This window comes from Schistocerca serialis, chromosome 6 (genome assembly GCF_023864345.2).
Source record: "Schistocerca serialis cubense isolate TAMUIC-IGC-003099 chromosome 6, iqSchSeri2.2, whole genome shotgun sequence".
In the NCBI taxonomy this organism is placed as follows: Eukaryota; Metazoa; Arthropoda; class Insecta; order Orthoptera; family Acrididae; genus Schistocerca; species Schistocerca serialis.
The window spans coordinates 477,971,904-477,987,267 of NC_064643.1; the positions used below are offsets into that span (position 1 = coordinate 477,971,904).

Here is a 15,364-nt window from a genome sequence, read left to right on the forward strand (position 1 = left end):
TTTACACACCACACTCTTGACAGAAGGAACGTCTGTAGTGGAGTCATCAACATACCACCTGGACGGTCGAACAGTGGGCCAATATTGTTTTCACAGATGAGTCCCCATTTAGTCTAGAGAGTGATTCTCGATAGGTTCGCATCTGGAGGGAACGGGGAACAAGATATCGGGAACCAAACACTGTTGAAAGAGACCGATATCGAGGGGGATCCCTAATGGTGTGGGCAGGGATTATACTTACCACTCGAACCCCTCTTCATGAAATTGTGCGGGTGAATCGGGAATGTTGAACTGCTGTCAGGCATCGTGACGAGATCTTGGGCTCTCATCTGCGGTTGTTGCGTTGTGCTATGGGCCCAAATGTCGTATTGATGCACGATGATGCTCGACCTTATAGAGCACGGGTGGTTGATGTTTTCTTGGACACGGAAGATATTGTACGCATGGTATGGCATGACATGGCCTGGTCCCTCTTCCGATTTGAATCCCTTAGAGTATATCTGGGACGCACTAGGGGAAGGGTTGAATCACATTAGCATCCACTTCCAAGACAGCGAGTAGCTCTGCAGGAAGAACCTTAATGTGATTAACGTTGCAAGGTCACAGGTTAATGTAAGCGCGAGATAACAGATGTGAGAGTAAACAGATGTGAGGTGCTAGTACATCAATGACCGATGTAAACGCCAGAAGGTTGAGTAGAAGCACTGAGATATGCATGTATTGTGCCGGATGACAGTTTGTTGGATGAAGTCCCATGCCAATTGCGCTTGGTCGGTTGGATAATACTGGTCGGGGATGACGCTGGAGTTGTCCAGTGCTGCCCCATATGTACTCAATTGGCGACAGTTCTCGTGATCGAGCAGGCTAAGGCAACAAGTAGACACTGTAGAGCATGTTGGGTTACAACAATGGCATGTTGGCGAGCGTTATCATATTGGAAAATACCCCCAGAAATTCTTTTCATGAACGGCAGCACAACAGGTCCAGTCACCAGATTGACGTACAGATTTGCAGTCAGGGTGCATGGTATAACCACAAGAGTGCTCCTACTGTCGTACGAAATCGCACCCCAGACCATAACTGCAGCTGTAGATTCAGTGTGTCTAGCACGCAGACAGGTTGGGTGCAAGCCCTCAACTGGCCTCCTCCTACCCAACTCACTGCCATCAGTGGCACCCAGAAAGAACCAGCTTTCACCAGTAGAAATCCACCCTGCCCTCCAGTGAGCTCTCACTGGACACGACTGAAGTCGCAAATGGCGGTGGTTTGGGGTCACTGGAGTGAGCGGGTCAGTGGAATGGACGCGACAGGGCGTCTGGCTCGGAGCTGACCGTGAAGTAGCCGATTTGTAACAGTTCGTCGTGTCACTGCGGTTCCAACTGCTGCTCAGGTTGCTGCTGCATATGCAGTACGACACGCCAGAGCCATACGCCGAACACGATGGTCTTCCTTCGCGGTGGTGCCACGTGGCCGTCTGGAACTTGTTTTTCTTGCGACCATACATTCTCGTGACGACCGTGCCAGCAATCATGTACAGTGGCTACATTCCTGCTAAGTCTTTCTGCAATATCGAAGAAGGAACATCCAGTTTATCGAAGCGTTACCGCACAGTGTCGTTCTAACTCAGTGTGCTATTGATAACGGCGTGTTGGTCACCTTAATGACATTCTTGACTAACATGAACTCACCACGTCCAACTTCAAAAGCTCACGACCGCTACATCGTGTATTTAAAGCAAACCTGATTTGCGTCCTCTTATTGGCGCTACTAGCACGATCTTATGCAGCTGGCGCGAAATTTGAATAGACATCATCTTTCAGATGTAGAAATATGCCCACCAACTTTTCTGTCGCACAACTCCTCCTTGACGTTGCGATTTTTTCCCCATTAGTACACATTGCTTCCTTGCGAAGCTTCGGCGAAAAACAGACTTGGTTTATGTTCAAAATATTTTTTTAAATTAATTTTTATGCGTACCAGACATAAGACAACATCGTTTAAAATAGGTGATAACAGTTTATCATGAATTATGCTGTAAATCGTTATTGAAGCCCGCTGTTATGCAATTCTCTCTGGGTTTTGCCAATTTAAAGCCCCAAAATGAAATTCCATTCCGCGCCTGACTGTAAACAAGCATCGCCTAGGTTGACTGCCTATGGTCCATTGTAACAAACTCGCAGGAATTGTTTCCATACAACGATAAAATCTTAATTCTGTACTAATCATAGCCCTGTGAGATATTTATTTGCCTACCTTGTTATTATTCCGTATTGGTCTACTTACATTATTAACCGTCCTATTCCCACCAATTTCGATATGCAAAAAAGTACAAATAAACAAAACTGCAGAATTCGTTTGGGAATCGGTGACGTTTTTCCGCTCCCCCAGCCCCCAGGATAAAATATGAGAGATTAGTGCCCACACAGAGGCATACCGACAATCCTTCTTTCCACGAACAATACGAGACTGGAATAGAAGGGAGAACCGATAGAGGTACTCAAGGTACCTTCCGCCACACACACACAGATGGCTTTCGGGCTATGGATGTAGATGTAGAATGCCTTGATCTCCATGCCAGCGGTGCTTTCATTCACCAGGGTGTACCTTATGGAAACGTAAGGGACAATCGTAATAATTTTTTTCCTCGACTTATAGGAAAATCTGCATTTTAGGAAAATCTGCATTTTCTGACTCCCTGTATGATGATGAAGAATGCTCAATTTTCAGTTATCTACCGATCCAGTCAATTTTGAGACGATTGTGCGTGATGAATTTAGGGGTGGTTCTCTCAAAAACAAAGCGCTGTTGAGCTAAATTATCTTAGTCCTTCGTTTTAGGTTGTACACAAGCTACCTGCCAAATAGGAGTCGTATCGGGCGGCCTTGTCTGAGGCCTTTCCCTCCTGAGACTGCCTGTGGTGTGGCGCCCTCTCAAGAGTATCATTGTGTACAGGGTCTGGCGCAGACACAGCAGAACATCCTCAGTGAACAAATAATAACGGCTTGCTTGTAGGAAACAACACATATGATTAATTTAAAAGAAAGAGTTATGTGTTTGACTTATGGAAAGCTGGCCGCGGTGGTCGTGCGGTTCTAGGCGCTCCAGTCCGGAGCCGCGCTGCTGCTACGGTCGCAGGTTCGAATCATGCCTCGGGCATGGATGTGTGTGATGTCCTTAGGTTAGTTAGGTTTAATTAGTTCTAAGTTCTAGGGGACTGATGACCACAGCAGTTGAGTCCCATAGTGCTCAAAGCCAAACCACTTATGGAAAGCAAATTATACCATTCAGAAAACTCTTGCAAATACTGCGTAGCTAAGACTTACATTAAAAAAGTTGCAAAACCAAAAGCATAGAAGATTAAATTCGTGACAAACAAATATTTGTGATGCTCATTAGACAGCCTGGATTTTCCAAGTATGTTCATTGCCCGGTTCACGTTCGTTGGTTATTTTAAAGATATCGCTAGTTGTAATATTTTTACCAAGTAGCAAAAGAAAGATGAATGCGTGCGCAATACGTTATGTCTCACTGCGTCACTGCGACAGTAACTGTTTTGCTGGAGCTTGCTGGGGCTGTAAGAGCCTCCGTTATTACATTCGTGCGAAACTACGTTTGCTGGAAGAGGCGGAAGGACAGAGTTGGTCGGCTGTGGGCGAAATTAAAACCAATAGTCGAGGCTGAGAGTGACTCTGTGCTGCACAAGTGGCAATAGCGGGCGCTGAGGTTTTTCAATATCCTGCCCTCCCGGCAAAACTACCTGCAAGCGGCCGCCTGCATTAGCGAGATTGTATTACGAATGAGCAGTTTGTTTGGCCGCCGCGCCCCACTGATATAAAGATTCCATGAATAAAATTCCGTGTCGAAACCCTGCTGCCTCCCACGCAACCCCAACCCACCTCATCCCCTCTCGGGAACGCTCGGCGCTGACACCTCGGCAGTACTTTTCGAGTACATAGCCGGATATGACGTCGCAGCTACAAGGAGGAGATTGTATATACGCATTGGTTCGTGAAGCACAGTTCACTGTAGAGAGAGAAAGACAAAGAGAAAGAATGCGCGCGCGCTTGTGTGTGTGTGTGTGTGTGTGTGTGTGTGTGTGTGTGTCAGAGAGAGAGAGAGAGAGAGAGAGAGGGGTGGGAGGGTGAGGGGAAGGGAAAACGGGACGTGGGATGATTCCATTCTCCTGAGTGTACCACTATTAGCAGAACTACGTTCGCCATGCTAATGAAGGAAGATTTGTGATTATAATCCGTGTTTCCCGTTCGCCGGATTGCACGATATACAGGTTGTATATCCACTGCTCGTCATCAGATGTCACAATACACATCCCTAGCTTACTCCCGTGCGTTGTCACACAACTGGTAACTACGTACCACGTTAAATATGTGGATAAAATACGTGCCATTCTTCAGTGTACGCATTTATTAAACATTTTTGCATTTCTCCGATATTTGCAACGACGTTGGCAGTGTTTTGTCGTGAGTTACACTTTTTTCTAGATCTAAAGTTAAAATGTGAATGTCTTCAATAGTGGAATAAGGTAATCGAGGAATTGAAAAATAGTTCAGCGTGTGCACAAAGCCTGTGTCACAGAAAAAAAAGGAAGGACTCTGTCGTCTTGGTGGAATATAAGAAAATCTGTGGGAGATAAGGCTGGCTCTTAGCACTATGGGACTTGGGAGATAAGGCTAGAGAATTATCTGGACGGGCAAAATTTTATACTAGAGTCGGCGGAGAATTTGAACAGTTTTCTGTGCAATATGTGAGCATTTATTGTCATGCGACTATCGCCTGTTGGAAACACGGGCGTACGCCGACGACTCATCTAAAAAAATGGAAACTACCTCACCTGGTGCCTTACACTGGTGGATAAGCTGATTATACGAAAGGAACGAAAATAAACATGAATTTTAGAATTTACCGCATAATGTAATTTAACTGTTATTTAGATATCTTTTAACCTGTATAAATCGCCGTTACTTTTACTACCGTACCACTTAAAATAACTAGACATTCCAGGTATTGTCGTATTCATTTCCCGTCTGACATTACAGTGTACAACAACTAAACGTTCCATACGAAGAAAGGGCGTGGATTTTTCTCGTTTTATGTAATCACCACAAATTGTCCATCTTGCGGATAAAGACTTGTAATATCGTAGTCCAGTTCCACAAAACAACAGTCTTCTATCACTTTCTATGTTGTTAGGAAAAAACTATAGACTTTTTAGAACGTTTTGTGCGCGACACGATTGGACACTGCGCCTCACAATAGAAATTTTAAGTTTTGTTTATATTGTTTCTCGGTGAAACTAATACCATAGGTAATTGATAACATCTCTTAGAGAAGGAACGTTCTTCAATCTGTATATTGAGTTTGCTGCGAAGGAAACTAAAGAATAAGTTCGAATTAATATTCAAACAAAAGATTTTTTCGGTTTGTCGATGATATTGTAATTCTGTCAGAAGCGGCAAGGAGCTTAGAAGATCAGGTGGTGTGAAATGGATTGTGTCTAGTGAATGATGGACAACCATTACCAGCTAATGTAAATACTTCGATAGCAACAAATAACGTTTCGATATTCAAACACAAATACATTTTTTTCTGTGTGCAAATACTAATATAATTTTTAAGAAATTGGACCCTAGATTTACGGTTCCTAAGAATTTCGACCTCAAGCTGTGTTCTTACGTTGCGATAAGTTTCATAAAAATCGATCAACTTTTGGGCAGCGGTCGAACTGTGTACTTCAAGAATGATGCATTGCTAGTAATTGCAGCCATGCATAACTAGCTGCTCGTTTATAGTGTTTATTGTGTGGAAAGGAATAACTGTTCCTTGTTTTTTTGCAACTGAATTCTTATTATTGCTTGTGCGGTATGAGGAAACCACGGAAAACGTAAGCCTGGGCGGGGAAGTGAAGCCTGGTTCTCCTGAATGCGAGTCCAGCGCGGTGTGTAATGCGAGCAGTCTCTTATTTTACCTTAAAATAGTTCGTGGGAATATGGCGTAAAGATCTGAGACGGGGCTCAGCCGCACGTAAATAAAAGGGCAGGTTCCAATTCTTGTTTATTAAATAGTTGTACGATCTTTTCCGTAATACCGCTTAGGTGCTTGAATGCATATTAGGGTGAAGATCGTGGGCAGATCTTGCGTGTACAAAGAAAGGACACGCCAATAATAGCAGAGTTGCTTGTCTTCCGCGCATCTATAAGACCAGTAACGTGTCATTCAGTTGATAGAGGCACAATATTTCGCGAAAATGCACGTATAAATATTTAAGAGCATTTATTAATGCCGAACTGTAGGATATTTTTCAGGCTTCTTCATATTACTTTGTTAGGTTCCAAAAAGTAAGAATAAATAATAGTTCCACAGAAGCATAAGCCAGTCATAATCCTGCCACTACGTGAACTGAAGGAAAAAATGACTTTAATATACGATGTGCAGAGAAACATCCTGATATTACGGAGTCAGAGAAGGGTAGCGTACGTCGAATCCAACCAAATTTTCGAAATAAAAATAGGTCCTAAATGAATTGTTGTGGAGCTACGGCCACAAAACGACAGCCAATAAGCGATGAGCACATGTAGATGTTTGCATTTGAACCATCCTATCCCAGCCAATAGCTGTTATGCTAAAAAACGCAATCACTAATCAAATTATCTTCGATTTTAGGTGAACGGTCAAAGCTAGACGAACTTTAAATTTATAATTATGGCTTGCTACGTTAGATGCGAATTCTGCCAGTTAAATGAGTTTAGTTTGACTGTTAAATCAGTTACGCCAAAAATAATGTGATGTCTTAAATTTGTTAAGATAATATGCTGTAGTGCAGAAATGGCATGCAGTAACACAGTCGACATATCACACTGTAAGGTGCAGTGTTGTTAATAATGAACCCTGAAGGCCATATGTTTTATTCCTGGTAATGTACAGAACAACCCCCATCTCCCATGAACTGTGGACCATACTGAAGTGGGGTGGCTTGCTAGCCTCAACGATAGAGGTAGCCGTAATGTAGCCGAAGATTTTTGGAGAGGCTAGACTAACTTATGGTTCCTGAAAAGAGCCAGCAGCCTTTTCAGTCGTTGCTGAAGCAAGAATCTGAATGATTGGCTAATCTCACCTTGTAACATTAGCCAATGCGTTATGCTGTGTTCGTACTCCTAATGGCTGACAGCAAGGGGAAACTACTATTGTTAGTTTTCCGAGGGTATGCAGCTCTGCTTTATGTATTATTTATGATGATGGCCTCCTGGATAGAAAGTTCCGGAAGTAAAATAATACTCCATTCCGAACTCCGGTCGGAAACTTCTCAGGAGCACGTCATCACTAGGAGAAATAAAAATTAGTATTCTGCGGGTCGGAGCGTACAGTGTTAGTCATCTTAATCGGATAGATGGGCTACATAATTCATAAAGGGAGATTGGCGGGTTGAAACTAGATATAGTAGGCAGTAATGAAGTGCAGTGGCAGGAAGAACAGGACTTTGGCCACGTCAGTATCTTAAGCGTTATAAATAAAGACTAATATAATTACAGTGCAGGAGTGGGCCTAATAATGAATAAGAAAACAATAATACGGTAAGCTTCTGTTACCAGCATGATAAACGCTTTATCGCAGCTAAGATAGACAGACACGAAGACAACACCTACTACTGTAGTAAAAGTTGAAATGCCAACTATCTCTGCAGATGATGGGGAGATTGAAAGAATGTTTGATGAGATACAAGAAATTATTGACATAGTTAAGAGAGACGAAACTTTGTCATGGGCGACTGGAATTCGGTAGTAGGAAAAGGGAGAGATGGAAAATTGGTAGGAGAATATAGACTGAGGGAAAGGAATAAAAAGGACGTCGACTCGTAGAATTTTCACACACAACATAATTTAATCGTCATTCATTTCAATTAATCATCATACAACAACAGTCATAATTCAACACTTGGTTGAAGTATCATGATAGTTGTGTACATGGAAGAGAGCTGGAGACATTGGAAGGTTTCAAGTTTATTATGTAATGATAAGATAGATAATGCGAGACATTTCCAGGGGGATATATGGACTCTGTCCGTAATTTATGAGCTGCAGGTTAAAACTGAAAAATACAGAAAGGTAGAAAATTGGAGAGATGGGACCTGAATAGGTAGAAAGAACCAGAGGTTGCTGAGAGTTTGAAAGATAGCATTAGACAACAACTGACTGAAACAAGGATTACTATCACAATAGAAGACGAATAGGGGTAGTATTGAAAGATGAAATAGTGAAGGTAACAGAGGACGAAATACGTAACAAAGGCCAGCAGAAATCCTGTGATGAACCACGATACATTAAGTATAATCGACGAAAGAGGAAAACATAAAACTGTTGCATATGAAGCAGTCAAAAGAGAATACAGACGCTAAAAAATGAGAAACAGAAAGGGCAAAATTGCAAAGCTGATATGATTAGATGTGAAATGCAAGGTTATAGAAGGAAGCGTAACAAGGTGGAAGATAGATATCTCCTACAGGGAAATTAAAGAGACCTGTGGAGAAAAGAGAAGCATCTGTATGTCTATCAAGAGCTCAGATGGCAAGGCCAAGTACCAAGCTGAAAAGGGAAAACTGAAAGGTGTAGTGAATATTTCGAAGAGAAAAGACCTTCAGGGTAATATTATAGAAAGGGTAGAGAAAGTAAATGAAGAACGGTAGGCAGATATGATACTGGAAAGAGAATTTGATAGAACACTGAAAGATGTAATCCGAAGCGAGAACCCTGGAATAGACGATATTCGCTCAGAATTATTGAAATGCCAGACAGCAGCCATAGCACACGCTTCGACAACACACGGGGCGGTCGTAGCTTATGTTGTCAGCTGCTATTTCGGTGACAAACACACATAAGCTTATCGGTTTTTGCCACTGTAGGGCCCGGTACTTCCCTGGATAACATCTATAGGGGCTTTGTTGCTTGACGTTGGCCAACAAGAATATATTTTAATCAGTAAGTTGATGACTGTTCGTGATTTTTAACACAGACATGACAATCATGGATGATGTTTTTTTTTATAAATTGATGACGGTTTTTTTTATCAATTGAGGAGGGCTTAGAACTTTGCATAGCCACTCCAACAGTTACTCTTGGGGCGGGGCGCTTCTTTCCGTCCCTTTACGACGGACCTGCACCTACCTGTGAACATTGTCTCAGCAGATCATCAGTAGGAAAGCCGAGTGAAACCTACTGTACTTCGACGTGAACCAGGCTGCAATTTAAGTCACTAATCTACATTTCAGGAGAAAGTTTTCACACAAATGAAAGTTTGGAAATTTTGTCCTCAACTAATATATTCTGAAACTTAGGTGAACAAGTATCACTGCCAAGCTCGTGCTAGTCTTAACACAGTCACTCACAATCCCTTTCACTCACGTTAGCAAGTTTATGGTGTTGCATTTCCCGAAAACGTAATAGCTACAAAAATACTGATTGTTTTTGATTGATAATGCTCGTCAAATATTAAGTCTGTCGGTACCAAATGCAGTCACAGTTTTTAGCCACCGACCTGCTCAATACGCCACGCGGAATATATGTCTTTTTCTCATCACAAAATTCACTTAAAAATTCCGAAATTTCTACACATCGGAATAATTATGCCGTCACTTTCCAACACTTTTGATGTATGAAACACTGCTAGATCCGGCAACTTCTCATTTCCGTCGGAACTACTACTACTACACACGTCCGAACTGTTTCATGGCTAGGCTCTCACTCTACTCTAGAATACTGTAAGTCTTCTCTACCAGCAGAGAAAGGTGCGCGATGAATATTGCTTTACCATTGGTCAGTTTACTTAACAGCCAATAGCAAAACAACATTCTCCCGCGTCAGTCCGCGCTTTTCATCCATAACCAATCGCACTTTTTATCGACGTAATTATCTGATATGCTGAAGTTTTGTTTATGCACAAAGTTATTTACTATTGTTATTTATACCTGAATTAACTTTCCCTTTACCATAAACTTACTTTACAAATCTATTCCACAAAAATCCCCTTCGTTCATATTCATACTTCTTCGAAATGTTCCCACACTATAAATCCTACTACATAACTCGTTAAACAATTATCTTCATATTAACCTTAAACCACACTCACGCATCATTCATACTGCTAAAACACATTTATAACATGTTACATACACAAAAAGAAATAGTAACACTTTATGAAAATGCTAGAACAGTTTATGAAAAACTTTCTATTACTTTTGTGCACTCTAGTGTTCACAATCGAAACTAAAATCAGAGTCCCCCTATCCAATATTGTCCTCTATCGGCTGATACATAAACTACGTGCGCGTCCAGTCTCGCGTCGTCATCTGTCACTACCAGCTCTGAGACACATCTCCCACTTAACCGCCTCCAAGGCAGGATCGTTATACGGCGCTACGCCTCACTCTGTGGCATTCTGTAACTACACACCATACCATGTGACATAGCATGTATATACACAAGAAGATGCAAGTTAAAAGTTGTGAAATCGGTTGTATGGGTCTATAATTGACTTGAATGAATACAGCTACGGCGGACTATTGGACTTTCATACAGTTTTATGTTTAATAATTTTAACACCCGTGCTAAAAAACTGTTTACTGATGAATTGTCAATCAGTCATGTAGAACTATTTTAGCTGTGGTTGCCCTAGTTTTATAATTATCTATAATAACGGAAAGCTCTAAAATATGGGCCTACCACTTTGTAGCACAAGAGATAACGCTGATAATACGAAATAGTACTTACTCGACAAGGCGCGTGGTGTATAAAGTACGGCGCTGCTGCTGTTAACTTTTGAAGCTGCAATCGCTCTGACAGAACTAAACATAAGCTAAACAGTGACTAGAAAGCTGTCCACAATTAGGTGGCTGTAAAACTTACCATTTCTCCTGTAGAGTGTAAAAAGTGACTCTGGTGTATAAAATATAACGGCGCGCCCACTCTAGGGTTAAAGAGAGGGCGCGAACAATTCTGAAGCGGCACTGGACGGAACGCCTAACCGTTGATGGTGATGTAGCACTCTTAACTACGTTGTGTATAATGAGCTAAAAATGACATATATAGAAGAGATGGCAAGCAAGGGCAGTCCTGGGCCTACAGTCAACCATCTTTTGTAATCATCGCCTGCTCTTGATATTAGGTTATTTTTATCTTCGGTCGCTTTCTGATAGCTGGAAGTTAGTTTCTACAGGAGGGAAGTCGTGGTCTCCTCGGTTGAGTAACTGTAAGATGCGGGATCCTCTGTAACACGTGGCTCGTCATCCCGAGCTTGTGCACATACGTGAGCCTTCGCCGTCTCGGCGCGGCGGTCGCGTGTAATTGAATGTACACAGCGGCCGGCGGGCCGTGGGGCGGCTGTGTAACGCAGCCGCGTCGTTATTATGAATATCATTCCGGGAGACTTCATTAAAATTCATAGGCGGGCCGCTAGCTCGGAGCCGCGCGCGCAGCCGGCGCAAATTGGGGTGGCTGGGGGTGCGGGTCGCGCACTCGCTGACGTGAGAGCGGCGGGGGCGTAGCGGGGGCGGGGGCGCTGGCGGCGCGGCCGGCGCAAAGTGATTCCGGAGACCGGCCCGCGTGCCCCGCCCATTAATAACCATATTGGCTAAAGAAGCTTTTTAGGAGCCCGCCCCTCAACCCCTCTCGCGACAGCTGGTCGCCCGGAAACTTCCCGGTTACTGCCCGCGCACCGAGGGACGCGGGGGATGCAACCTAAAAGGGGGAGACCGGAAAACTGGGGGATGTTCGGATCCGCACGATGTTTTTTTTTTCTTCCTCTCCTGTCTTTTTCTTTTTGTCGTGCGGTTGTTCCACCGTGCTCTTTCGTATAAAATGTATTTTTTGTGTCAACATTCTCGTCATTCAATACCAGAGAGCAGTAGCTTGCCTTCAGATACAGTATGTTGTGTCTCATCTTAGAGCAGCACATCAGATTAACTGTATTTTTAAAGCCAACGGTCGTGTGACACACAGCTAGATCTGTTCGTTCACGATACCCAGAACCTGTGTAGACTCGGCAGTCAATGTTACAGATATGTTTTTACATTTCCAAATGTTACCAGTGTAGTTTTGTATTGTCTCTTCGTAAACAAAACATGAGCTTAAGGCATAACAGAAGATTAAACCGTTGTACTCAAGACTTAGAGATCTTTTGTGTTTATTTTAGACTAATCGTTCAAAATGGTTCAAATGGCTCTGAGCACTATGGGACTTAACATCTGAGGTCATCAGTCCCCTATAACTTAGAGCTACTTAAACCTAACTAACCTAAGGAAATCACACACATCCATGCCCGAGGCAGGATTCGAACCTGCGACCGTAGCAATCGCGCGTTTCCGGACTTTAGCGCCTACAACCGCTCAGCCACAGTGGCCGGCAGACTGATCGTGGACGGCGAAGTTGTGTGCAGTGAGAGCACTGGGATAGCGATGTAAAGATAAACGTTACGAAGTGCAGCGAGAATGCTCGTTTGCACTATGGACAATACCGGCAGTAGTCGGACGAGTTCTATCTCCTTTATGGCACTGTCAACCTCGTTGTCATTACCGAATGCTTTGTGAACTCCACTTTGTTGTATTTTGTGTTTTGCTCGTTTTGTAATTTTGGAATGAGGGACGGGTTACCCTAGATCCATTCAAGAGAAGCGGCTAATCGCGGCAGCTATGTGCGAGTATAATAGTACTTCTTATAACATACTTGAGATATGAGAGGAGCAACATCATCATCTGGCAGAATGTAGTTATGTAAGTATTTATTCATGGAACACACTGCTCTTCTTTGTTTCTGCACGCTAACCACTCGGGCTACACACAGCAGAAATTGTGTCGCTGTTTGATGTTGTATAGGTACATGTACCAACGCTCTCTCTGAGTCATTGTAATAAAAAAATCCCACGAGGTGATTAAAAATATAACTCTTAATTTTAAGACGATGACTAACGCAGTACACCGTTGTCGCTCACCCGCCAGTGACGTACTTTTATTAAATGAGCCTGTCGATGTTTTACGGAACTGCTTATTTTCAAGTCAACATGCAAGCAATGTGATTAACTTACGGCCGTAGTAGATGAAAACGTAATTAACTGTGTTTGTGTTGGTGCTTTTCGAACCGTATTTACTATCGTCGGTGGTGTTCCGCTTGTTGCAGCTACACTGTGAGCTTGGGCGTTGTGGACCGTCTGGCAGCCTACTGCGGGGGCGTCAGGGACCCTATCGACAACGACCCCAATGGAGCCAACTTTCTACTAGCTGGTCTCGAGCTTCTGTCGACGCTTGCAGCTAGGTAAGTAAATTTATTAATCGTGTGGCATTTCTGACGCGGTGTGCAACGGAGGTGGAACATAACTGTATCATAAAATGTTGTAGACATACTTTCCATTGTAAGTATATGCTTCGTAGTCGTGTCGACACCTGAGGTTTACTTATTGTGTCCCCGGCTACGGATCTCAACATTGGAAATATTTTAATCGTTGTACTTTTTGCAGTTATTTGCAAACGCACGTTGTACCATTCCTTGATATTTAATTCATTGGTTACGATCGAGAGGAGCTGAGGTATCCAAAAAATATCACTTTCAAAACATTGTACACACGTGCTTCAGAAAGTTAGTTTCGCTAGACGTGTTGATTATTCCTTTTTTATGTCTTTAAGTTAACCGAAAGATATGGTAAATTCTGAAGTCCTATTTCTGTCGTTAATCAATATCACGTGATCGAGAGGTTTATTTATAAGGAAATCTTTATCACAATCGCAGTTTTTTATAATATTTAGCAAAAACCGGTTTCACCAACGTAAGTCATCTTCAGATGTTCAATAAAATCAATAATAATGGAAATTAATTAATTAGTAAATAATACAGAAAATAAACTATAATTGGACACATAATTTGCAGTATTTCCCTTTCTGTGTGATGCGTTGCATTTTATTTGCCATTTTATTTTCATTCTTATTTTTACTCATATTAGTATGTTATCGAATATGGATATAAGTTAATGAATTTATCATCATCTTTCAACACCGTATTGTATTCGTATAATACGTACAGGAGGTGAACAGAAATAATGGAAACGCCAGAAGTATAACACATTACCATGGTTAATGAGATGTAGGGAAAACATGTACAAGGGTTGAACAAAAACAAGGAAACACGGCGAGAGGTGCATGCTTGAATCTACACTGAGATGATAAAAGTCGTGGTATAGCGATATGCACATATAAATATGGCCGCAGGATCGAGTGCACTAGGTATAAAAGGGCAGTGCATTGTCGGAGCTGTCGTTTGTACTCAAGAGATTGACGCGAAAATGTTTCCGACGTGATTATGGCCGCCCGGCGGGAATTCACAGACATTGAACCCGGAAAGGTAGTTGGAGCTAGACGCCTGGGAATTTCATTTCGGAAACTGGTAGGGAATTCGTTATTCCGAGATCCACAGAGCCAAGAGTGCGCCGAGAATACCAAATCTCAGGCATTATCTCTCACTACGGACAGGGCAGTGGCGGATGGCCTTCACTTAACGAAAGAGAGCAGCGGCGTTTGCGTAGAGCTGTCAGAGGTATCGGAGAAGCAACACTGCGTGAAACAACCGCAGAGATCAATGTGGGAATACGATGAAAGTATCCGTTAGGACAGTGTGATGAAATCTGGCAGCAGCAGAGGACCGACGCGCGTACCTTTGTTAACAACTCGACATCGCTTGCGGCGCCTCTCATTGGCTCGTGACCGTATCGGTAGGACCCTAGACGACTGGAAAATCGCGGCCTCGTCATATGAATCCCAGTTTCAGTTGGTAAGGGCTGATAGCAGGGTTCGAGTGTGGCACAGATCCCGCGAAACCGTTGACCCAAGTTGTCAACAAGCTTCGGTGGCACCATTATGGTATGGGCTGTGTTTATAGGGAACGGACTGGATCCTCTGGTCCAACTGAACCGGCCATTCACTGGAATTGGTTATGCTCGACTACTTTTAGACCATTTGCAGCTATTCATGGAGTTCATATTCCCAAACAACGATGGTGTTTGTATGGATGACAAGGGACCAAGTCACTAGGCCATAATCGTCCACGATTGGTTTGAAGAACATTCTGGACAGTTCTAGAGAATGATTTGGCCATCCAGATCGCCTGACATGAATCGCATCGAACATTTATGAGACCCAAGTTGTCAACAAGGCACTTGCAAGCTGGTGGTGGCTCCATTATGGTATGAGCTGTGTTTATAGGGAATGAACTGGGTCCTCTGGTCCAACTGAACCGGTCATTGACAAGTATTGGTTATGCTGGATTACTTTTAGACCATTTGCAGCTATTCATGGAGTTCATGTTCCTAAACAACGATG

General features: G+C 42.9%; 1 protein-coding gene across 3 annotated transcripts in view; it reads left to right on the forward strand.

The window, feature by feature from the left end:
• LOC126483888 (S phase cyclin A-associated protein in the endoplasmic reticulum) overlaps nt 1-15,364 on the forward strand; it is a 607,888-nt gene that overhangs the window by 448,928 nt on the left and 143,596 nt on the right. For all 3 annotated transcript variants that reach the window (XM_050107144.1, XM_050107145.1, XM_050107146.1), the window contains one exon: nt 13,176-13,310. In XM_050107144.1, the coding sequence (XP_049963101.1) occupies nt 13,176-13,310 (135 nt within the window). The remainder of the gene's footprint in view (nt 1-13,175; nt 13,311-15,364) is intronic.